Source organism: Alligator mississippiensis, chromosome 4 (genome assembly GCF_030867095.1).
Source record: "Alligator mississippiensis isolate rAllMis1 chromosome 4, rAllMis1, whole genome shotgun sequence".
Classification (NCBI taxonomy): domain Eukaryota; kingdom Metazoa; phylum Chordata; order Crocodylia; family Alligatoridae; genus Alligator; species Alligator mississippiensis.
In genome coordinates, this window is record NC_081827.1 from 113,282,551 (window position 1) to 113,307,261 (window position 24,711).

The 24,711-nt window shown below is 46.8% G+C and overlaps 1 protein-coding gene across 1 annotated transcript in view; it reads right to left on the reverse strand.

Moving 5' to 3' along the window:
- LOC102568025 (cytidine and dCMP deaminase domain-containing protein 1) overlaps window positions 1-16,826 on the reverse strand; it is a 31,975-nt gene extending 15,149 nt beyond the window's left edge. Inside the window, exons 1-6 of the mRNA XM_059726198.1 lie at window positions 16,760-16,826; window positions 15,686-15,782; window positions 13,162-13,262; window positions 10,108-10,294; window positions 5,278-5,706; window positions 2,071-2,123 (exon numbers count right to left, since the gene is read on the reverse strand). Of these exons, the coding sequence (XP_059582181.1) occupies window positions 2,071-2,123; window positions 5,278-5,706; window positions 10,108-10,294; window positions 13,162-13,262; window positions 15,686-15,695 (780 nt within the window). The 5' untranslated portion in view covers window positions 15,696-15,782; window positions 16,760-16,826. The remainder of the gene's footprint in view (window positions 1-2,070; window positions 2,124-5,277; window positions 5,707-10,107; window positions 10,295-13,161; window positions 13,263-15,685; window positions 15,783-16,759) is intronic.
- Between the last annotated feature and the right edge of the window lie 7,885 nt (window positions 16,827-24,711).

A 24,711-nucleotide genomic window follows, 5' to 3' on the forward strand; every position in this document is an offset into this window, starting at 1 on the left:
AGACCCCAGCCCCAGAGGGGGTGGTTGAGAAGCCCTAGTGCGGGCATGGCGAGCCCCAGAGAAGGGGGCAGCAGTGCTGAGAAGGCCCCAGAGAAGGGGGCGAGTGTAAATGTGACAGACCAACATCAATTCCAGTTGCAAGGCTTGGGGCATGGTATAAGGGGTGGTTGGAGCCACGCATAGCCCATAAGGCTAGGGTGCCCCGAAGCACCTGTTTGCAGGACAAGACCCACAAGGGGTCCGGAAGTCTACAGGGCCAGAGGTTACAGTGGACCGTGTCCAAGAAGATGTAAGGCAGCCTCCATAATATATTGGAAGAGCAAAGACATGGCGGGCAAGAATCAGATGGTGCCCTTGGGCCAACTTGGCACGGAGGAAGGGGCCTTAAGGAGATCACGGCCCTCCTGTAGTTCCCTGCTGTGACAAGGCCATTTTCAAGAATTTTCAAAGAAGTGGGAAAGATTAAAACAGTAGCATAATAGAGGGGAAGCAACCAAAGTAACAGTCCTGGGCACTGACTCTGGGACAGGGGAAGCACAAAAACTGCAGCAGCTGGGTTGCCATCATACTACTGGCAATACAGCTACTGATGTTGCTCAGTACCCGGAGCACTTAAGTGCCAAATTATGCCCCTGGATACAAGGTTAAATTCAAATACATGTAATCTCTTATAACGATGTCAGTTACTCTACATTTATACTAGTATAACAAATACGAATCTGCTCTCAAGGGTCTAGTGCTGGAGTATATATTGTTCCTGTGTCACTGAAAGGGCTGGGAATAAAAGCAAGGAACTCCATACCCTTGCTGTGTTTTTGTAGCAGAAAGCCCCCTTTTCCTCTTGCCTGCATTTGCTCTCCCCTCTTTGGATATATTTCTCTTTTTCTACCTTTTCTTCCTTCCTCTTCCTTTCACTTTAAGATAAGGAATTGTGTTTTTAAAATTTGTGTGTGTGCATTTTGTATCTCCCCTTGTAGTTTGGTATTTTTATCTATTTGTATGCCATGGCATTGGTAGCTTATATTTTATACTCCTCACCTTTCATCTTTCAAATGAATGTATTTAGTTTCATAAGTAAGTTATACATTGTAACAATGTATAAAAGGGCAGGAATCAAACTGTCCTTCCCTGTATCAGGCTGGCCCTTGAAAGAGCGAGTGAATCAGTGATTGAATGTGTAACACTGTAGCAGCAGACAGCAATTAACACCTGGGACATTGCAGATCAACCAACAGAAGAATTCAATAGAAGACAATGTAACAACTGGGAAATCTCTAAACCTCACTGATCAAGGGCTAGAAGCCCTGGTCTGAGTTAATCAACGCCGGGGACCAACTTTTGGGCTGAATATCTCCAGATCGACCGCTCCCAGAGCCCTATTCAAAATTCATCAACGGACTCCCAAACCTGCACGTACATGCGGACGACCCCTGGGGCTGACAGATGTCATCCAGTAGCCACCAAGGCGGGGGGGGGGGGGGGGAAGTCCCACGAGGGTCAACGACCCCTGGATTGGTCAAACCTGAAAACTGGGGAGTCACCAAAGTCTGCCAAGGACAGATAAAAGGCAGTGAAAAGTGACCCTCAGGGGCGCCCTCTTGATCTCCAACTCAACCAGACCTGTCCAGCCAGAAGGACCAGCCAGCGACCCCCTTCTGGAGGATAACACCACACTGAAAGAAGCCTCGACTGGCCATCGACAGCAGACTCCAGCACTTGTAGGATAAATATACCTGACTCTGTAGCTTGCTACTGTGTGTGTGGGGACCAGCCCCAAGGTTTATGATTTAACTCATTACAGTGTTTCAATCCGCCTAATAAACCAGAATTTTAAGGATCCCGAGTTGGACATTTGTAGCCAACATTTTCATACCTACATATTTTAATATGCACCTACCTTGCATAGTGAAACTACCATCTACTTGTAGGTAGAGGCAAAAGATGCTGGGTCAAAGACCAGCCAGGTATCAGTGACAAAAGCTTGAAGAACCAGGAGTGGTATACTTCCTAGTTAATACACTGCACAGAGTGACAAATAAAGAGAATATATGAAGAATTAATCATACTTACAAAGTATCCATTCTGACTGTATAATATGCATCCAACACCTTGATTTGGATCATCTTTTAAAGAAACAGAATTGTGTATCACTTAGTGGTTAGACTTTTAAAAATATTCTGTGTATGTTGTTCTTTAAATATCGAAACAGAATGTGAAAGTAGGCTGTCTGAACTGCTACAAAAACTAACATAGGGCATAAAGTTTATAAATGTTGTCCATTTATAAAGAAAAAAATATGTTGCTAATAGGAAAGTGTCGTCAAATATATAGAAAAGCATATTACACATCAGAATAAAACAACCTAATTTGTATCCAAATATTTCTATCTCAAAATATATGGTAAATCCCATACAAACCTTGAAAGAGCAATATATATTTTTTGTACACATTAATACTGTCTGTGGACAAATTTCAAATATAGCACTAAATATGTGGATTTACCTCCATCTACCTTTAACTGACAATGTTATACATTGCCCCTGGCAAACTGTGTGTGTGTGACACATTATTTTAAAGAATAAGTGATTATATGCAATTTATTCCAAAATGTGTGTTGAAAAACACTAACTGATATTTTTCATGGGACAACATCATTTACAAGAAAGTATTCAGAGGCAAACAGATATACACAACACATATGCAGGACTCATGGGGTGGGACAGACATTACACAAACCAGTTTAGGTGATCAGAAACTGGTTTAGACCTATAACAGAACAGACATTCAGTGCACATAAATCCGTTTCAAAATGGCCAAAACTGGTTTAAGATAAACCTAGCTGAATGTAGTATCAGACTTAACTGATTTGACTCAAACTGGTTTATGCAATGTCTGTCCCAGACCCCTTGCTGGTTTAACTTAACCAGAGTCCCCCAGCATCCTGGCATGCTCTCTGGGCTGGGCTCTCTGCTCCAGCCCAGCAAGGCTGGCCCAACCCCTCTGCTCCCCAGCTGGGACAGGGATGGGCAGGGTCAGGGGTCTGGCCAAAAAGGGGTTTAATTCCCCCCTCCCTGTCCCACCAGTGGGGACCCAAGCCAGGTCTGCTGGGCATGCTGGCGTGGCCCCTGAGGCAGAGGGGGGCAGAGAGGAGAGTTAATTCTCCCTTCTACCCCCACTGGCCCCGGGGGACCACAGCTGGGTCTGCCCGCCCTGACTACCGTTGAATGGCAAAACAAGCTCCCTCCTGTCCTGTCCGCTGGATGCCAGAGGGAGAGGGAACAACCCCGGTCCCTGCCCTGCAACAAGGGACCCCACCGGCTGGCATCTGGCCTTGCCAGGTGGGGGCTGGCTGGGGAACGGGCTTCCGTGGACAGCTTGGAGGTGACAGTGGGCTCCTAGCCCGGCAGTCACCACTGCTGCAGCCCCTGCCCTGTGCAGCACCCGGGGCTGCAGCCTAATAAGCAGCTGTGGGCTGGCTGAGGTAGCGGGGTGTTCTGCCCCCCTCGCCTGCAGCTGCTGCTGCCACAGACCCACACATGCAGCTCTAACTCCATCTCCTGGATGCCTTAGAAGGCAAAAAGCAACTGAGTAGGATACTTCAGTCTGGAGGATGCAGCCAGAGCTCCACATGCAAGAAAAAAGCCACTGGGCTGAAGACCCCACCACCCCCCGGAGCAGCTCCTTTAGCCCAGCAGCTTCATCCCAGCTCAGGTTGAAGCCTCTGGGCTAAAGAAAGCTCCCCCAGTCCTGAGTGGTGCTGCACAGTGTGAAAGGAGCCACAGCTGGAGGCAAGGGGAAAAAGCCAGCCCTGCCATGCCAAGCCAGCTTACCCTTGCCTGCAGTGGTTTCTCCCTCTCCCATTCTTGCCACTCTGGGAGACAGTGGGGAGGTGGGGCAGGGGGGAGCTTCAGTGGCTACTGCCCCACACGTGGAGCTCTGACTGAAGCCCAAAGACTGAAGCCTTCTACCTGGGAGCCCTCTACATTCCAAGACATCTGGGATCTGAAGCTGGAGCTCTATGTGTAAGTCTGAAACTTCCCACCCCCCACCCAGAGTGGCATGGTACAGCATGACCATGGCAGCAGCAGCTGCAGGCAAGGGGGGCAGAACAGCCCCCTGCTCCAGCCAGCCCACAGCTGCTTGTTAGGCTTTAGCCCTGGGTGCTGCAGAGGGCAGGGGGCGCAGCAGTGGCAGCTGCTGGGCTTGGGGCCCGCCAGCAGCTCTGAGCTGGCTGGGGAAGCCCGTTCCCCAGCCAGCCCCCATCTGGTGGGGCTAGATGCCAGCCAGCAGGATCCCTGGGGGGACAGGGGGAGGGCAGGGACCAGAGTTATTCCCCTCCCTCCAGCATCTGGCAGAAGGGACAGGAAGGGGCTTATTCTGCCACTTGGCAGCAGTCGGGGTGGGGAGACCTAGCTGCGGTCCCCCGGGGCCAGTGGGAGTAAAGAGGAAAATAACCCCCTTCCCTGCCCCCTCTACCTCAGAGGCCACGCTGGCCCATGGCTGCAGCAACAAGGGGAGAGCGCCTGGCAGACCCAGCTCGGTTCCTTGCTGGTGGGACAGGGAGGGAATAATTAAACCCCTCTCTGGCCAGTTCAGCCCAGACTGGCCATGCCCCCCAGCACAGCTTCCCTGCAGCCAAGGGCACACTCTTAGTGCCCCCGACTCCTGGCCTGAGCACCTGCAGGCCTGTCTCCGCATGTCTGTACTGTCACAAACCGGTTCAACCTAGGCAGGTTATACTAACCTGCAAAGGTTGAATCAATTCAGGCTCCGGCTTTTTGAGTGTCTGTCCCTAGCCATGGAGTCAGAATTAAGGTTTTCTACCTCTGATGAAAAAAAATGTTTATATGCATTTTGGAAATATTATCATATTTGCTTTTAATTTGCTTAATTAATATCATTTCCGCAATCTATAACTATGAAAAACATTTTTGTCACTTAGCAACATTAGCAATTTTATTTAGAAAAATCTTTTTGGGGTCTGAAATATATTTGTGTGGTGCAAAATATTTTTCTGCAAGTTCACCTATATTGATTTGAGTTTAAATTTTTACTTGTGTCTCAGATATAGTATTGGGCTGAAATTCCAACAAATATGATACATGTTTAACAAAAACTAATTAGCTTAGCTCTTCTACTAGGAAAGCACACCGATCCCCTTATTATCCACATAAGCTGCAATATATTTGACATTGTTATTCCCAACAAATTCAGCAAAAACAATAACTCAATTTTCATATTGGTTTGCTATTTTTCTCTGTTCTCAGGAATACTTACCAGATCTGGCAGCTAGAAGATAACAAAGCTGTAATGCGTGAGTGTGCCTTTCTTCCACATCAGTATCTTTTATTTCAAACTTCCCATGACAGCAGTGCAGCAAGTAATCAAGAGAACGCAATGCATGGTTCATCTGCACTTTACATGCATTTGCATGGCCCTTCATATTCAACAATGAACAAATATCTTCCATGTCTTCTGGCACAGTGTCAGCATAGGTAAGCTTGCATTTTGGACACTGCTGTCTTCTGATGCGTCGTGAAATCTTAGACTTCACCATGTCAGAATCTACATCCGGCAAAAAAACACTGCTACTTATATGACTTCTTAGAAACATTTGGTCTACTTGCTTGAGATCTTCCTCGATTTCTTTTTTTTCGCCCTTTATTTCAGGAGAAAATGGCCAGTAATAGACTGAAGCAACTGATCCTAAAAGGGAACATTTAGAATAAGTTATAACAGAGGTGCTTGACCTCTTTCCTATGGGCCAGATGTGGCCCACAAAGACATGGCATCTGACCCATAGGACTCCCCACAGATCAAGAAATTTTGCAGTGGGGGAGCAGTGGAAATACCACTTCCCTTCCCTGCTTCCATATCTCCCCACACTGCAGGGTCAAACTGGAGCCAGGCCACACAACCTCCACCACACCCATTGAGGCCAGACCATACCCCCTTTCCACTACCTGCTGTGAGGCCGCTGGCTGCCCCCTCTCCTCCACCCATGCAGCCAGGTGCCCCCTCTTCCCTCCATGACCACCCTGGGTACCAGATGGATGGACCAGGTACTGCTCATCCAGCCTGCCAAGCAAAAAGGCAGGCACTATAGATTTATAATACCATCCAACAAGTGTTGATGAGTAATACCTGTCTTTTTGGTTAAAATATTGGGCTCGATTATCTCCTTCAATGTGATCATTTTGTACAGCAGCATTGCTGTTTTCTGGGCTCTGAGCCAGTGTAGGATCAGGGCCCTAGGCTGGCCGTGACATCTCCTGGTAGCCACTCGACCCCTGCCCCCACTCTGGCTCCTCGGGATACCTTCCCTTGCTACCTTTCCTGCAAAACTTTGAGGTTATTCATAAGATTTTAGGACGCTACCCCCAGGGCCCCAGAGTGAGCCCAGTCTATCTTTGCCTTGCACCTTAGACACTATGCTGTGGCTTTGCTGGCCCTATTAGTGCCTCAGGCTACCCATTGCCTTATAGGCAATTTATGGCTTCCTCCAACCCTATAGCTACACCCAGGCCTAACAGATGTTACATTAAGTTGTCCACTGGGCCCTCCAACCCATCCATCACACTCCAGTTGGGCTACTGAGCCCCTGGCCCTGGCAAGGCTCGGTCTTCCTTGGGCCCCTGGCCCTAGTTCCTGTTAGCCTAACAGACCCCTGGCCCTGGAAAGGCTATCTCCTTTCCCTGAGCCCCTGGCTCTAATTTAGCTTCTGCCCCTTTGAACAAGCTTTAGCCCTCATGGCTTAAGCCTGCTATGGCTTCTGAGTCACTGTCGTAGGCAACGTTTTTTGAGTAGACGTGATTATGTGGTTATGTGGTCTTTTATTAGACCAACTGAGTAGTTGGAAAAAAGTTCTTAGCAAGCTTTTGGACGTAATCACCCTTCTTCAGGCATAGGGCATGTCTGCAGGTGGAAAGAAGGGTGGTTGCACCTGAAAGCTTAAGAACTTTTTTCCAACTGCTTACTTGGTCTAATAAAAGATATCACATCTACTCAAAAAACCTTGCCTGCCTATGTCCTTAGACCAATATGGCTACAACCAAAAACCGAGTCACTGATGTGGCCTTAGTCTTCCTGGCCTCATCCCAGTTTCCCCAGCCTTCTGGGGTCCCTAACCCCAGAGCGGGATGATTTGGCTTACTCTCAGTCCTCTGGGTCCCTGAACCCAGGGTCAGCTGTCTGATGCTAGCTTTAGCTCTTCAAGCTTCAGCCTAGTTCATTACACCAGCCTCAGCACCCTGGGTTCCTGACCCCTGGATAGGCCACTTCCACCAGCCTTGGCTCTCTTAGCCTTAGCTTATACCAACCCACAGCCCTCTGGGTCCCTGACCCCAGGCTAGGCTGCTTGCTACGGAGTGCCCTGACAAGCACCCCTCTGTGGCCTCGGCACTAGGGCTGTGTGAAGCTTCACCAGCTGTTTTGTTTTGATGCTATTTCAACTCATTTCAGGCTTCAAACAGCAAAATCGAAATGAAATGAAGGGCTTCGAAACAGACTTGAAACAAAATGAGGCCAGTCGAAATGTTTTGAAAGCTTCAAAATGTTTTGAAAATTTTGAAATGTTTTGAATTTCAAAGCAGCCTGGTGGTGGGAGGCAGGGCAGAGCCAGGGCTGCACTCCGAGCCACAGCCCCATGTGGCTCAGCCCCGCAGAGAGTGCAGCCCTGGCTCTCCCCGCCTCCTATGATCAGCTGTGGTGCATGGCCCGGGGCAAATCAGCTTGTGTAGGGACCCGCCACCACCATGATCCTGGGGCAGGGGCGGGTCCCCGCACAAGCTAATTTACCCTGAGCCCTGCAACCGCCTCAGATCAGCTCTGGTGCGGGGCCCAGGAAAAATCAGCTTGTGCGGGGACCCACCCCCACCCTGATCCTGGAGCGGGGGCAGGTCCCCGCATGAGCTGATTTGCCCCGGGCCCTCTTGCCACTGGCCCTAGGAGGCAGCGCCAGCCTGCTGCGATCCGGGAAGTAGATCAGGGCCCACACTCCCGGGAGCAGTCCAGCACAGCACCCACAGCCCTCCTGGGTGTGCAGGCAAGCCTCCATCTGCCTGCTGGATGACAGGAGGCTGGTGCTGCCAACTGGGGCCAGTGGCAGCACCGATCTTCCCAGCGCTGGGTGCAGGCTCCCAGGCAGCAGCACCAGCCTCCTGTCATGCGGGAGGCAGTCCGGCACAGCCACTGCAGCCCTCCCAGGGGTGCAGGCAAGCTCCCGATCTGCCTGCCAGATGACAGGAGGCTGGTGCTGCCAAACGGGTGCAGCCAGTGCAGGGAAGACCCCGGCAGGCAGCATCAGCCTCCTGTCATCCAGCAGGCAGTTTTGGGGGCTCTCCCACACCCCCGAGGTATAGGGATGTGTGAAACAGCATCAAAACAGCAAAAGAGTTTCAACAAAACAAAATGCAACAGTGCTTTCAAAATGAAACTAAACTCGAAATGAAACACTGTTCCATCGAAATGTTGAAATGGAAGTTGAAGTGGAATGATGCTGTTTTGCACAGCCCTACTCCATACCTCTCCTATAGCCACAACCCAGTCCTCTGGTTAAGCTAATCAAAACAAATGCAAGCACAATGGCTGTACAACAAAAATCCTCTCCATACTGGGTCAGTACTTCCCTGCAAGGTATAAGTCCCCCTTAGCTTTTCCCTCGCAGCTCTCTGAGACAGCTTTGGAGCCAAGCAGACCATCTCATTCAGGAGCTCCTTTTCCTGCATTCTGCAGAGCCAGACTGCTTGCCTGGTCTCAGGTACTGGTCTTAAGTGCCTCCAAAGCCCCATCGTTTCCTGGCAGGTGGTTCTCCATATGATGACCAGCCTGACCTTCTCTGCAGTGGCTTAGTTGAGCTGCTTGCAGATATTTACTCCTGGGCTGCCTAGATGTCTGCCCCTTTTGCAGTTTACAGCAGTGCAGCTAGCTCCCAGTATAGTCCCTCCCCATGAGGTAATTCCTAATCCCAACTGTTACTGGGCTGTTTGTTTCCCAAAAGCTAGCCCTTGCTCAGCTGCTGGTCCCACCCAGCAAACTTAAACTGGTGCAGCATCCCCTTAAAATCACAGGAGCCTCTGGCTCCCCATTACACTAGCCTCAACTTCAGTGTAGAGCAGGGGCGGGCAAACTGGCCTGCAGGCTTGATCTGGCCTGCAATGGGCTCCATTTCCCAGCAGCCTCTGCCTGCATGGCTGGGGCCAGTGTCCATGGCAACACATTGCAGCTGCGGCTGAGATCTCCATGGAGACCAGACCCAGCCATGTAGGCAGGGGCTGCTAGGAAATGGAGTCTGGCTGCCAACTAGATCCACCATTTTACCCACCCGTGGTGTAGAGGAATAATGATTTAGACTCCACCCAGCAGCTACTACATCACACATCTGCCCCAGTGACTGGTAGAAGGGGTCTGGCTGGGAAAACAAGCTAAGGCCAGGTTGGTTCTACACACCCTACAGATGGTTCTGGCATGACATGGTTCTGGTACCTAAGCATGGTACAGCATGGATCCAGCCTGGCCTGGGTCCTGCAGCATGGGCTGATCATGGCGGTTACCCCCCACTCCTCCCTCCATCAAATCTTATCTGACTTTCCACTCAGATGGATGGAGGGCAGGGAACGGTCAAAGAGTCACCAGGCTGGAAGCTGCAGAGGTTTCCTGTTGGGGGCTGGGTGGGCTTACTGCTCAGCCGCTAGCTCCTGCCCAGCTACCCCTGGGTCCTGCTGCCACTGGCACCTTGTCATCTTTGACAGGCAGCCACACACAGATAATCATTCATTTTCTAAATTCTGTAGGGGCCCCGCAGGCTGAATAAAAAGGCCTGGTGGGCTGAATCCAGCCCGCAGGCCATATTTTGCCCACCCCTGGTCTATGAACTCAGATCTATACTGCATGCTATGAGAAGTAAAACTTTTGTCCCTAGCAGGTGAAGCTTTCCCCGGACAAGTAACCTCACTTGTTTTAGAGACTATGTGCATAACAATGGATTTGCCAGATTAAGGCACAAATAACAACATTTTTTTTAGACTTTATATTCCGTGCAGGATTATTTCTGAATTAACTACTCAAACTAAATGCCTGGTAGCTTCAGTGAGTTGCTATATTCTTTACCTTGAATGAGAAAAGTAGCACACGTAGAACAAGGTTTCCTGGACAAATACACAGTGCAGTTATTTAACGAATGGGGAACATTCAGGATGATTTGTTGCACAGCATGTAGGTTTTGTGTGGAGCAGCCCATTGCCATCACTCTGTGTATTTTGTCTGCCTCACATACTACAATACCAGTTTTATTGAACTGAAAGAAAACATGTATTTTACTACTCATCTGCTGATTTACAGTTTGAAGTAACTATATTTTAAAAAGCAAATGTTACAGATTATGCTTAGAGACCTATAAACTCACAGCAGAAATGGGCTGTGTGGCAGCTCCTTTAATATTGCAGGTTCCCCTGCGAATCCTTCCCCCAACCAGATCCCCACTGACTAGTGGAGGGGCCCTGCCACACACCCCTGATTGGCAGGGAAGTGAAAACCGCAGTTTTAAATATGGCACTGTTTTTGCCTCCCAGCCAGTCAGCAACAAACAGCAAGGCTACCAGGACCCCTCAGCCAATCAGCAGTGGGGGGAAAGGGGGCGCAAAGGGCAACCTGCAAGATTAAAGGATCTGCCATCCAGCCCACATCTGCTGTGAATTCAGTAGGTCCCCAATTATGCTGCACAAAATTTATGCACAGTAATATCTGGTTAATTTATTATTCCATGCATGGGGACTAGGAATGATGGCAGATTATCTAAGAATGGTTAATTATCAGCAATAGCCATCTTCAATGTTTTGTAAGGTATATTTTGCATGCCATACCAAAACACAGAAAAGAACATACCTCTGGGGTTCATCAATATTTCTCAGAGAAACATACTAGCATAGTTAAAACAACTAATATTATTCATATTTTACTACCTGATCAACATGGTATACATTAATAAAATCTATTTAAGAAAAAGTATTTAAAATTGTAGATTAGATATTATACATATCAATGCTGCTTTCTTATCTAAACTGTTGTTTTGTAAAATCCTCCAAGATAACTTCCTTTCCTATAAAAGCAAGTTCACTTTAAGAGATGTGGATCTTAAATGAGTAAATTGTAATTCTTTACATATTCACAGATGAAATAATGATAGGATGCATTTAAACTGAGGAAGTAAAGATACAAGGTCAAACAGGAATGTCAGAAATTTCTTCCTAGAAAATGTTAATACTTTAGGGCATTTTTACATGTGCTTTAGAGGTAGGGGGTGCACTTCAAAGTGCCCCGAGTCTCCCATGTATCAGCATCCTCATGCTTCAAAATGGCACCAAGATTGCTTTATCTGGACCTTGTCAAACAAGGTTTAGTTAAAGCGCCCACGCTGCCATTTTGAAGTGCAGGGACGCTGATACGTGAGATGCAGAGGCTGACGGAGCACAGTTATTACCATGCTCCAGTGAGTGCTCTGGGAGACATGCTGCACAAGGGAGGGGTGGGGGTGGGGGACACTTTAATTAGCACAGGTCTGAGAGCCATGCTAATTAAAGCACCCAAAGCAGCATGTGTATCAGTGTCCCTGTGTTGAAAAATGGCAGCGGGGCGCTTTGAACTAAAGCTAATTAAAAGAACTATTAATCAAGTCTGCTCTGATGCGCTGTAATTACAGCATGTCAGAGCAGCCTCCCTGCACATGTATAGGAGCCCTACGTATAAGAACACCAGGCAATCATTAAAGGAGTAAGTGCAAACACTTCATCAATCCCAAGCACTCACTCTAGCTTTGCACTTGGTGGCTTTAGGGGACAGTGAGGAAGGATTCTGCTTCTCAGGCCACAAAGTCTCTACTGTTTTGTTCATGCTCAACAGAGAATCCCACCTTTGCTCTTCCCCTTGTCGACTCAAACCATCAGTAAATCCTTCTGCAGGCTACTAGTGAAGAGCTCTTTTGGGATATTGCTTTAAAGCGAGTAAGGGGCTATTAGGGGATGAAGTTCTGTTCTGCTGTGCAACAGAACTACAACTAGATTAACTATAGGACTGTTTTATAGCTCCTATAGTAATCTAATGGACTTAATAGCTAGGACTAAACAGTACTGATTAGCACTGGTAACTTTTAATTGACGTTATCAAGGATTTTAAGAGATTACATCTCCATCAGCAACTTGGACGAGGGGGTTGAAAGCACATTGTTCAAGTCTGCTGATGACACTAAGATGTGGTGCGAGGTGGGTACACTTGAAGGGAGAGGCTGCAACTAGATTTAGACAGACTACAAAAGTGGGCAGATGAGAACAGGATGGGGTTCAACATAGATAAATGCAGGGTGCTGCACCTTGGGAGGAGGAATCCACAGCATACATACAGGCTGGGGAGTTCCCCTCTATGCTTTCAAGAGGCGGAACAGGATCTTGGAGTCATTATTGACTCCAAGATGAACATGAGCCGCCAATGCCAGACTGCAGCCAGCAAGGCCAGTCATACCTTGTCATGCACCCAAAGATGCATCTCAAGCCGGTCCAGAGAGGTGATACTCCCCCTCTGTGACATTGATCAGGCTGCAATTGGAGTACTGCATCCAATACTGGGCGCCGCACTTTAAAAAGGATGTGGCCAACCTGGAGAGAGTTCAGAGGAGGGCCACCCATTTAGTGAGAGGACAGCAAGACAGGCCCTATAAGGAGAGACTGAGGGGCCTGAACCTGTTCAGCCTCGGCAAGAGGAGGCTGAGGGGGGACCTGGTGGCTGCCTACAACCTCATCAGGGGAGATCATCAGCAAATAGGAAAAGCCCTATTCTTCCCTGCACCACCTGGGGTGATGAAGAACAATGGTAATAAGCTGATGGAGAATAGATTTAGGTTAGAGATCAGGAGGCAATATTTTACAGTTCGGGTGGCCAAAATCTGGAACCAACTTCCTAGGGAAGTGGTCCTCGCCCCTACCTTGGGTAAATTCAAAAAGAGGTTAGATGATCACCTGTCTGGGGTCTTGTGAACCCAGCATTCATTCCTGCCTGTGGCAGGGGTTCAGGCTAGATGATCTGTTCAGGTCCCTCCTGATCCTAACTACTATGAAACTATTAGTCCCTTTAATTGGAAAGAAACACCTTTGACAGTGATATAGCATTACATACCTTTTCAGGTGCATTATTACATGCTGGAGATTTCTCCATATGAAGAGCTAGAAACATATACATATCTTTTTTCTTTCCTATACGTGCAGGAGGATAGTAATCTATATAGATTCCAATAAAGAACAAGACATATTTAACAGATAAATTCAAAATGTGCCCTGATCCATGACTGTTAAAAAGAAAATGTCAAATATTGTAAGTTAGGTGATCTATTGCATACCTATTACACAAAGCGTTTGGACTGAAATCCTAGCCTCAAATAAAGTCAATGGGAATTTTGCCATAAGTGTAAATGGTGACAGATCAATAACTTGCAAAAAGTGAAAGAGAAAGTGAGAATCCCTCAAACTAGTTGCTGAACAATCTTACTGCATGAACACCACCTGTACAAATATACAGACTCTCTCTCTCTCTCTCTCGTGTACACACACACTTCATAACCAATCAGTGACAAATGGGAAGTGAAAGCATCTCGTACACACACACACACACACACACACACACACACATTTCATAACCAATCAATGACAAATGGGAAGTGAAAGCAGTCTTATTAATATAACACAAATAAGAAGGATTTACAATAGCCCAGAAATCATTTATTGTTAGCTATTGTGTATAATTGTATACAATAATAATAATAAAATTAAATACAATAAAATAAAATAAGTACTTGAAAAAAAATCCCTATTTAGTTCAGATCCCATACTAGAGGCCTTATCTGGTAGAATACATGGCTTGCCTCTTTTTTTATTCAGTTAGACCAGTGGTTCTCAACCTTTTTAGACTGTGGACACCCCTCATTAGACTTGAGGCACCCCTCAGAAAATGCCAATTCTTCATTTTCACTTGTTTTTTGACTATGGGAAAATAATAGAGCAATTCTTCTGTTGCAAAAACCTCAGAAAGACCACAACAGGTCAGAATGTTTTTAACACTATGGATTCTCATTTGAAAAGTTTTCCAACTATTTAGTTGGTCTAATAAAAGATATCACATCTACTCAAAGAACCTTGTCTGTTTGAAAAGTTTGGTTTTATCTTCTGAGTTATGTTTGCACACCTAACAGTGCTAGCACTGCACTTTTGAAAGGATCTCACATCACCCCAAGGTGCTATGGCACGCTGGTTAAGAATCACTGAGTTAGACCTACATTCTAGTGGCAATCAGTTTGATCAGCCAGAGACAGCTCACATAGGTGCTGGGGTAGTACATGCAAGCAGGATGGGGTTTGCAGCAATGGAACCATGAAGGAGGTGGTGCAGTGGGGTGTGGGAGAGGAGCACATGGGAGACCCAATGGGGGGTGGGATGCATGAGGGAGATCTGTAGTGGGGGTCAGAACCACAGGGAAGACCCTACAGCCTGCTCCCCAGCTTCACCCAGCTTACCTTAGCTTCAAACTCCAGCCCTCGCCAGGCCTGGAGCTTCCACCTCTGTTTTTGCCTGACTGGGCTGGGCTGGCACTTCTACCACTGTCTTCCCTGGAGCTGAAGCCAGAGCCACCCCAAAGGGAAGCAGCAGGAGGTGGAGAGGACAGGCAGAGGTGGAGAGGACAGGCACAGGGGCCGGGGGAATTGTCTTGAATTCAATGCGTGCTAAGCAGGGCAGGAGTGCTAAAAAGCCCGCATGGCTCGGCAAAGCATCCAGGAATGCCTGAGGGCAAAAAAGGAGGTGTACAAATAGTGGAAGCAAGAGGTTATCACCAAGGAGGATTACACCTCCGTTGCTCGTGACTGCAGGGAGGCAGTTAGGAAGGCCAAGGCAGAGATGGAGCTAGGGCTAGCGAGCAGAATTACATATTTAATAAAACTAAAAGAATCTATCATTTTTTTACAACTTCCACAGACATAGCATTGTCCTCAAGTGTGCAGTGCTGAGCACTAAGCTAAAGATTTCAGAGGTAATAGAGAGTCACAGAAAAATAATAATTATTTAATAGTGTCTATACTGGAATAAATAGTTGAACATTGCTACTGGTAATTGTTTTTCATTCCATTCAACTCCTCCATTTAATTATATTGGAGGTTGATTTTAAACAATATTCCACAGCTTCCAAATTTATCATTAATACTCATACCTTTGTTAAAGGCATAGGTTCAATCCCACTCTACCCATTAGGCATCCAAGTGATACCAGGCATCTAAGTGCAATCATATTCCATCCTACTCCTAGTCCATGCTGTACTAGGAAGCATGTACAGGTGCAATTTATGGTCTCACATAATATGGTCTCACATAGTACCTCTTCTGTCCTGAAATTCTACCCTACTGTCATTCACTCCCGTGCTTTGAAGGGCAGGTATTGCCAACAAGTTAACGAGGCCCTGGTTTATGATTACAGCCCTTGCACTCTTCTGCAATATAAACAAATAAATGAACTTGGCAGTGATAAATCTCCCTGTCATCAAGCCTACAAAGCAGGAACCCAATTATCAAATGTGTGAACTACTATTTTTAAATAAAAATCAGATATTAGTTCCTCTTACACATAATATCAAAATGTAAAATCAAAGAGATACAAACCTGGTTCCATGTTCCAGAGTACTCACAATCTCTTTTCCTCTGGAAAAAAATAACTGAGAATTTCCTTCTCCCCTTATTTGATACGCCAGTCAAAACACTGTAGTAGAGATTATACCATTACATTCCAGATCAAAACCATGTATACATGGAGAACGCCCCCCCCCGCTTAAAAAATTAAAAGATGTTACAGAAAGTTATATTAACTCTTGCATTTCACACAGAAATGCAATGTAAATTTAGCCCCTGATCCCAGAGGGAGCCAGGGAGACCCCCCTCCCCCATTCCCCTGCAGACCCCAAGAACCTCCCAGACCCCAACAATCCTGCCATGGGCCCTGCCTGCTCCCTCCATCATCTATCCCCTCAATCCTCCCACCGAGGATCCCATCTGTCCCTCTGATCCCCTCAATCCCTCCCCAGAGCCTGCCTGCTTTCCCTGATTCCCCCCCGCCAGCTGCCTCCCTGCCAGGCCCTCCACCCAAATCATAACTTACCTTAGATCAGTGGTCTCAAACCTTTTTATGTAGGAGATCATGTTTTGCATTTAAAAGCAACCCAAAATCTACCGTGTGCTGCCCCCTCTCCACCCCCCACCCCCCGGCCCAGCAGGTAAATCTGTGGAGAGGGAAGTGGGGGGTGCAGATTGAGGCAGAGGGAGGAAAAATTATTTGGTGGTGTACCTCCCCAGCAGGTAAGTCCCACCCACCTGGGGCCACGCTCAACTTACCCGTGCTCCTGCTTCTACGGCACTGTCTATCACCACAAGGGCCTCGATCTAGCCCCTGCCCCTTCCCTCTCCCACGGACTAACCTGCCGGGCTGGGGCACACGTGCATGCACACGGGCACTCAGCTCCCCACCCCAGCCTCGGATTGACTCCAAGAGGCTCCAAGATCTACTGCAAGAGGCTCCAAGACCTACCGATGGATCGAGATCCACTGGTTTGTGACCTTAGATCGTGTATCCTTAGATCAATCTAACATCCTCCTAACCTCTGTATGCACCCTTAGTTTATCTTATACACCTATTTTAAAAGCCACTACCATAGTATCAAATAAATGTATAGTTTTTCATACCTGCTTTTCTGCTATTACTGTAGTCTGCATGTCTGCAAGTTTAAAGCCCTGTAAATGTTGAAGGGGTTTTAACCATCGAAAGTGAAACTTAAAAGCAGTTCCTGTTTTTTTGTCATGAGTCACAATAATTGTATTTCACATTTCAGCATAATAGTCCCTCCTTAATCTTTCTGTGTGTATGTGTGCATATGCATGCTGTTTCAATTGTTCCATAAAAACAAGTGTAATAGTGGTCTTTAAATATTTATAGTAATCCATCTGGAGCAGTCTTTAAATATTTAAAAGGTTGCTATAAGGAAAAGGGATAACAACTGTTCTCCCTTGCCACAGAGAGCTGGACGTGGGGCAGTGGCTCTGAATTCCAGCAGAGTAGATTTAGATTAGATTTTAGGGGAAACTTACTCTCAGAACAGTGAGAAAGTGGAATGGACTGTCCAAGGAACTTGCACAGTCTCCTGCATTGAAGTTTTCAAGAGGAGGCTGGGTAAGCATTGGACAGGGATGATTTGGGAGTAGATTTTGTACGGAGGATTTGGCCAGCTGGCCCTTGAAGTTCCTTCCAACCAGAGGCAGATCCAGAGGTGCGGGGGAAGGAGTGGGAGGGGCTGCACTGGTGCATATGCACCCCCTTTGATTCCTTTTATAACCAAAATTTAAAACCAACTAGCAGTGGCAGCAGCATTTCTAGTCAGGCAGTGCTGAGAGAGTCAATTGACTTCACGGCTCATTATAATATACCTGAACCCTTCTAAACTCTTCATTCCACAGGTGGTAAGGATCCCCTCTTCTTTTTAATGGTCTTGATATTCCACCCATCAAGCTAGCTTTTTTCTGCAATTCTGCTGTCTGTTAACTGCTCCTGAAGCTCCTATTTCACAGCCCTGCAGATTGTTTTTGACTCATTCCAATGAAGTTATATTTGTTTTTACTTCAATCTTAAACTGAATAATACAGCCCCAGGGCCCTTGGATATTAGTAAAGCTTCTAGTTAATTTTTAACTGTAGAAAATATATGTGTTGGTTTATACGTGATCATGCACCTCACCATCTGCTCCCCAGTTTTCAAAATACTAGATCTGGCCATGTTTCCAACCAAATGATATTATATGAAGTAATGGATATTGCAAAACAGTAGAAACTGGCCAAACTGGCACAAGTTAGGTGGCTCAAACAAACAAAACAATCAGCTTTGCCATGATGACTTTTTATCAAGATCTGTGTTTTTTTTTAATCAAGATCTTTCTTTTACATTTGCCTCCCTCCAGTAAAAGGTAACTTCTCCATTTTCTGTTAACTGGTAAGTGATAAATACAAACAGCTAGCTTTTGGTTTATGTTTGCTGTTCCACCTATCTGCACTGCAGAAACTGAGCCACTGAAGTGAGATTCTCTACAGGGCTATCAAACAGAGAGAATGATTTTAATACAAAAGACTAGGAATGGAGAAGAGGGGAGCTGAGGAGCAGTGCTGAGACAGACAAATCATAAATTCATAGGGGTCATAAAAACTGATCAAGATAATGTGCTAAGACTCTGTAGTCCTTGATTAGACCATGCTCAACTCTATCCAGTCTGCGGATGACTTCTTCTGAAATTTCTCAATTCAAGTTGTCTTTAAAGCTCGAACATGCAACTGCCTTTCCTGTCTTTTGTATTCAAGTCACTCTGTTTGATAGCCTGTTCTGTGCACTTCCTTTCACAGCATCTGACAAAGTGAGCTTTGGATCCTGGAAGCTTATGGATCTCTGATTCAGGAAGGGCCCTGCTACACTTTCCAATTCAGGCTGGAAAGAAGCCAGCAATAGAGCTGTTACACATTTTCAATCACTCACTTTGTAGCTTGTTGTGTCTTTTTGGAGCCAGATAGTCATTTTTTATTGTGTGAACATTACTTGGCATGTTCAGCCAGTCTAAATTGATTGTGCAATTCACCAGTGACTCACATGCTAATTCTTTCACACAAGGCCAGTTGAAACTTACGGTGTACATTACCAGTGAAATGCATCATATATATATAATGTGAGGCAGGGGCCTATGTCTATGACAGATTCTCTGCCAGTATCTGAAGGATTCTTATAGGCTAAAGCTAATACCCTGGCAGTAATATCACAGGAGTATGATATTGTGTGCATACAGGAGACACACAAAAGAAATAATAACTCTTCCCAGCCACTGAAGGGAAAACACATGTTGCTGAAATAAGTGATAGGCAGTATAGCAATGCAGTTTTTGCTAGATCTGACCTGTGAATTGATCAAGTGTATATCAGCACAAATGAGAATAACATCGAAACCATCACACTTAGCCTCAAGAATATCACTATAACATCTATAAACAAAACACTATCTAGTATTTCCCAGTGGAACAACCTACCTGACAGTAGCACATGCAAGTTCAGCCTTGTGGTTGGTGACTTTAATTCCCATAATACATCATGGGGATATAATGACAACAGTGATGGCATCCAAATAGAACAATGGGCAGAGAACAGTAACTTGATGCTGGTACATGATGTTAAAGAACCCAAGTCATTTAACAGCAGCCGCTGGAGAAGAGGATACAATCCAGGCATCAGCTTCATGGGCAGTAGAATCAGTCAGATGTGCAAGAAAGCCATGCTGGAGCCCATACCTCACACCCAACATCACCCCATGAATATCAAACTAGGGTCCCCAATAACAGTGCAAAACACTCCCTTATGCATATGTTTCAACCTGAAGGCAGCCAATTGGGCAGCCTTCACAGAGGCAATGAAGGAATCAGTTGGGGACATTACACATACCTATGAGAATTATAACAATTTTGTGAGGGCTGTGGAGAGAAGTACCTGCCACTCCATCCCACGGGGCTGTCAAGTAACATATATCCAAGGCAAGTTAAGCCCAACATCTGGTCTGTACGCTCTCTATAAAAAAGAATACTGTCTCAACCCCTTCTCAGAATCCATGATTATGCTGGGAGAAATCCTAACACACAACATAGGAGTAGAGAGATGCAGTGTTTGAAAAGAGATGATTGAGAACATCAATCTGACACATAATAGCAAGAAAGCTTGGGTAACTTTAAGAAAACTAGGAGATGACAACATCACACCTCTGGCTATATCAGTGTTACTGCCAACCAGGATGCACAACAACTGCTCAACAACGGAAAGCACTCATATAGAAGAAACACCAGAGAACACCATTGCTGCATTATACTATCTGACAAGCAGCCACCTAAAGACCTAACCCGCCCATTTACTATGAAGGAACTAACAGTCAGCATAGTCTCACTGAAACATTGGAAGGCAGCAGTAGACGATGTACTTGCTGAGATGATACAACACCTAGGACCCCTTGCAAGGCAATGGCTCCTTGATCTATTCAATGCATGCGTGATGAATAAATAAATATCATCAGTATGAAGGAAGGTAAGAGTCATAGATTTGCCCAAACCAGGGAAAGACTTTCACCGCCCAAAAATCAGCATCATCTACAAACTCTATCCTGCAACAAATTTCACTTGGTAGATTCTAAACTTACACAAAACCAAGCAGGTTTTAGACCAGGTCAAACCTGTGGAAGCCAACTACTAAACCTGATACAACACATCAATGACAATGCAGTGTCTGTTGACCTATCTGCTGTATATGATCCTGTCCAACACCACATCATGATCCACAAACTGTACTTTATGACTGACAATTTAGATCTAAGCCAGTCCATTCATAGCGTCTTGGAGAACAGGTGCTTCTACGTGGAACTAAATGGGCAGAAAAGTAGATGGCACTCCCAAAAGAACGACCTACCACAAGGCAGTGTGCTCGCTCCACTTTTATTCAACATCTATATTAATGATCAGCCACTTCCTGCTAAATGTCAGTATTTCATCTATGCTGATGATCTCTGCATTACCACAGAGCAGAAGAATTTTGAGGACAGAGAAGATTCTGGAGAGGACACTGGAGAATTTTGAGGACAGAGAAAAAATCCTGGTGCTGGGTGATGCAACGAAGAGGCGTCACCTGGTGAAGATAAAAATGAGCCCTGAAAGCGCTGGAGGAGGGACGTCGAGGGCCGGAGGACCAGCAGGAAACCACCAGGCAGAGAGCATCTAGCTGCTGCAGTTGGCAGTGGCAGCGGTGGTGGCAGCGGCGGAGGCAGCAGGAGCTGCAAAGGATCCCCGAGCTGGGGAAGACCGGTGGGGATTGAAGACGCCGGCAGGGAAGCCGGCAGTGGCAGAGGCAGCAGGAGCTGCAAAGGATCACTGACCCGGGGAAGACCAGCGGGGATTGAAGACACCAGCAGGGAAGTCAGCAGCGGCAGGAGCTGCGGGGAATCCCCGTGCTGGAGAAGCCCGACGGGGATCAAAGGAACTGGCGGAGAGACCAGCAGCGACTGCTGTGAGAGCCGACATGGGAGCTCTCATCAGAAGCGATGGGGGCTGCAGCTCCTGGGCAGAAGTGGGTCCCGGAGGGGAAGAGAGAGACCCTGGCTGGGGTGGAGGCATAGACCCTGACCCCAAGGGCACGCTAGCTTAGGGGCATTAGGGGCTAAGGGAGTACGGGACACTTCCTGTGATTTCCCCATGTCTGTTTTGTTCTTCCTTCATCTCATTGTTCTTGTAGTCGAGTTATCAGTTCTTTTTTACGTCGGGTTGTTTCTGGGGCCCGGGGCTTTATGGTGGTGAGGGTATCGGTGGTGTTTCCCTTTTTCGGGCTGATCTATTTTAGTTCCCTGTCTAGAACAGGTTAGCAGAGCCCTCCATTCCAGGCTGGGGGCAGTGACCCCAGTCAAAGGTGGAAAAGAGACCACAGGAGAGCATGGAGAGGAACAGCAGCATCTGCCATAGATAGTGTAGGGCGTCGAAAGGGACATCCCCAAAAGCCGCATGCCACCAGACCCTCTGGGTTCGATCAGAGCTCGAGGTGCCCGTTGGCAAGGAAGGACACGTGAGGACCGGGAAGATATCAACAGGGAATAGCCGCAAAAGATCTTGAGGCTCATTGAGAAGGTTGGTGTATGGCCAGGGTGTAGGGTAGGTTGAAGCCCCGTGGACATCCGCCGGGACGCATGACCACTCTGGAGGCACCCTCAAAGGGAACCCCCTTCACTGTGTGGAAGCAAAGGATGGCTAAGGCCTCAAGGGGGGGAGAGAGAAATTCCTTAGATAAGAGGAAGATGACCATTAAACTGTCTTGAAGGACACAAGACAGATAGCCCCAAGGCGGGAAAAGTTAGTTTAGGCAACCCTTTGTCTTGAATCTATAAAAGGTTAATTGCCCTGGATGAAAAGGAGAGAGGCCACAGCAGAACTCTTCCTGTAAGTGTCTCTCTCCGATAGCTATCGAAATAAAGTTTCTACCTGACCTGATTCCAAATTCTACAGCGTGTTTTTTCCAAGACAACTGAAAGACCATCCAAAGTAATGGTATGCGAGTTTGGGGGACACCACAAAGGTAATCGAGGTATCCTATGGGGTCTACGCGAGGTCCCCTGGCGAACAAGGTCAGCTGCTTGGGCCAAGGTGGTGTGGGAGCAAGCCTTCGAATGGAGATGGGCACAACCACCCTCCTAGTGAGAGAGTTTTTCCTAATAACCAACTTTGCTTGCTGCAACTTGAGACCATTGCTCCTTCTTCTGTCATCTGCCACCACTGAGAACAGTTTAGCTCCATCCTCTTTGGAACCACCCTTCAGGTAGTTAAAGGCTGCTATCCAATCCCCACTCAGTCTTCCCTTCTGCAGACTAAATAAACCCAGTTCCCTCAGTCTCTTCTCACAAGCTATGTGCCCCAGCCCCCAAACCATTTTTGTTGCTCTGCTGGACTCTCTCCAACTTGTCCACATTCTTTCTATAGTGAGGGGTCCAAAACTGGACACAGTATTCCGGATGCCGCCTCACCAATGCAGAATAGAGCAGAATAATTACTTCTCTTGATTTGCTAGCAATGCTCCTACTAATGTAGCCCAGTATGCTGTTAGCCTTCTTGGCAACAAGGGCACACTGCTGACTCATATCCATCTTATTATCCATTGTAACCCCCAGTTCCTTTTCTGCTGAGCTGCTACTTAGCCAGTCAGTCTCCAGGCTGTATGGGGGGCATGAGATTCTTCCATCATCCTAAGTGCAGGACTTTGCTGCTGTCCTTGTTGAACCTCATGAGATTCATTTTGGCCCAATCCTTCATTTTTTCTTAAGGCCTAATCCTCCAATTTGTCTAGGCCACTGAATCCTAGCCCTACCCTTCTGTGTATCTACTACACCCTCCAGCCTGGTGTCATCTGCGAACTTGCTAAGGGTGCAATCCATCCCATCTTCCAGATCAAAATACCAAAATACCAAAGCTGAGGTCAATGCACAAAACAACATTTTGTGTAAGCTTGCAAATTCCAAGTGGAAAGCACAGCCATCCACCCTACGTGTTACTGCCATAGCACTTTGTTTCTCTGTGGCTGAATATGCCTGCATCATCTGGGGATACTCAAGTCACAGTAAACATATTGACACCACCCTAGATGATACATGCAGAATTATAACAGGCTGCCTAAAACCCACTCCTGTTCCCTGCCTATGTGCACTATCTGGCATAGCGCCCCTTTACATCAGAAGGGAAGTGGCAGATGACATTAACCGGCAGGTACAAGAGTCAGATGACCACCACCCATAATACGGCCATCAAGCAGTGCGCTGTCTGTCCTCTACCATACCATTGACCCCATCACTAGAATCAGCCAGAACTAACCTCTGGCAAACAGAATGGGAGAAACTAAGCAACAAAGCTCTTGAATGGAGCCAGCAAAGAATTACCTGCAGTGAGGAGTTAGCATCCGGCTCCAGCTCCATGTAGGGATGGAGATGGATGTTACCTACTTGGACTTTAAAAAGGCTTTCGACAGTGTCGCACTCAATTCTTACAAGCAACTTGAGTAGCTGTGATGTGGATTTTTTCACAGTAAGGTGAGTGAAAAGCTGATTTATGGGACACACCCAGAGAGTGGTGGTGAATGGGTCAATTTCTACCTGGAGAGATGTTGGCAGTGGTGTCCCCAGGGCTCTGTCCTTGGACCAGTACTGTTCAATATCTTCATCAGTGATTTGGACGAGGGGGTTGAAAGCACTCTGTCCAAATTTGCAGATGACACCAAACTATCGGGTACAGTAAACACACTGAAGGGCAGGGAGCAAATCCAGGCAGATTTGGATAGACTGGGGAAGTGGGCGGATCAGAATACAATGCAATTTAACAAGGATACGTGCAAGGTGCTGCACCTGGGGAGAAAGAATCTCCAATACACCTATAGACTGGGAAGTACCATTCTGAGTAGCATGGCAGTGGAAAGGGATCTCGGACTCTTGGTCGATGCAAAAATGACCATGAGTCACCAATGTAATGAGGTAATCAGTAAGGCTAACTGCACTCTTTCTTGCATTATGAATCACGAGCAGGTCTAGGAAGGTGATACTTCTCCTCTATGCAGCATTGGTCAGGCTGCAGTTGGAGTACTACACGCAGTTTTGGGTGCCGTACTTCCGGAGGGATGTGGATAACCTTGAGAGGGTTCAGGGAAGGGATGTTGTATGGTTGAGGGCCTGCAGGTAAGATCCTATGAAGACAGACCGAGGGACCTGAATCTCTTCAGCCTCCGCAAGAGAAGACTGAGAGGTGATCTTGTGGCTGTCTACAAACTCATTATGGGAGGTCAGCAGGGAATAGGGGATACTCTGTTTACCAGGGCTCCCCTTGGGGTTACTAGAAATAACAGCCACAAACTAAAGGAGAATAGATTTAAGACTGGAGATCAGGAAGACATAGTTTACAGTGAGGGCTGCCAAAATATGGAATGGACTTCCAAGGGTGCTTTTCCCTACCTTGGAGGTGTTCAAGAAAAGATTAGACAAGCACCTAGCAGGGGTTATTTAACCCCAGCATTCTTTCCTGCCTAGAGCAGGGGGTTGGACTCAATGATCT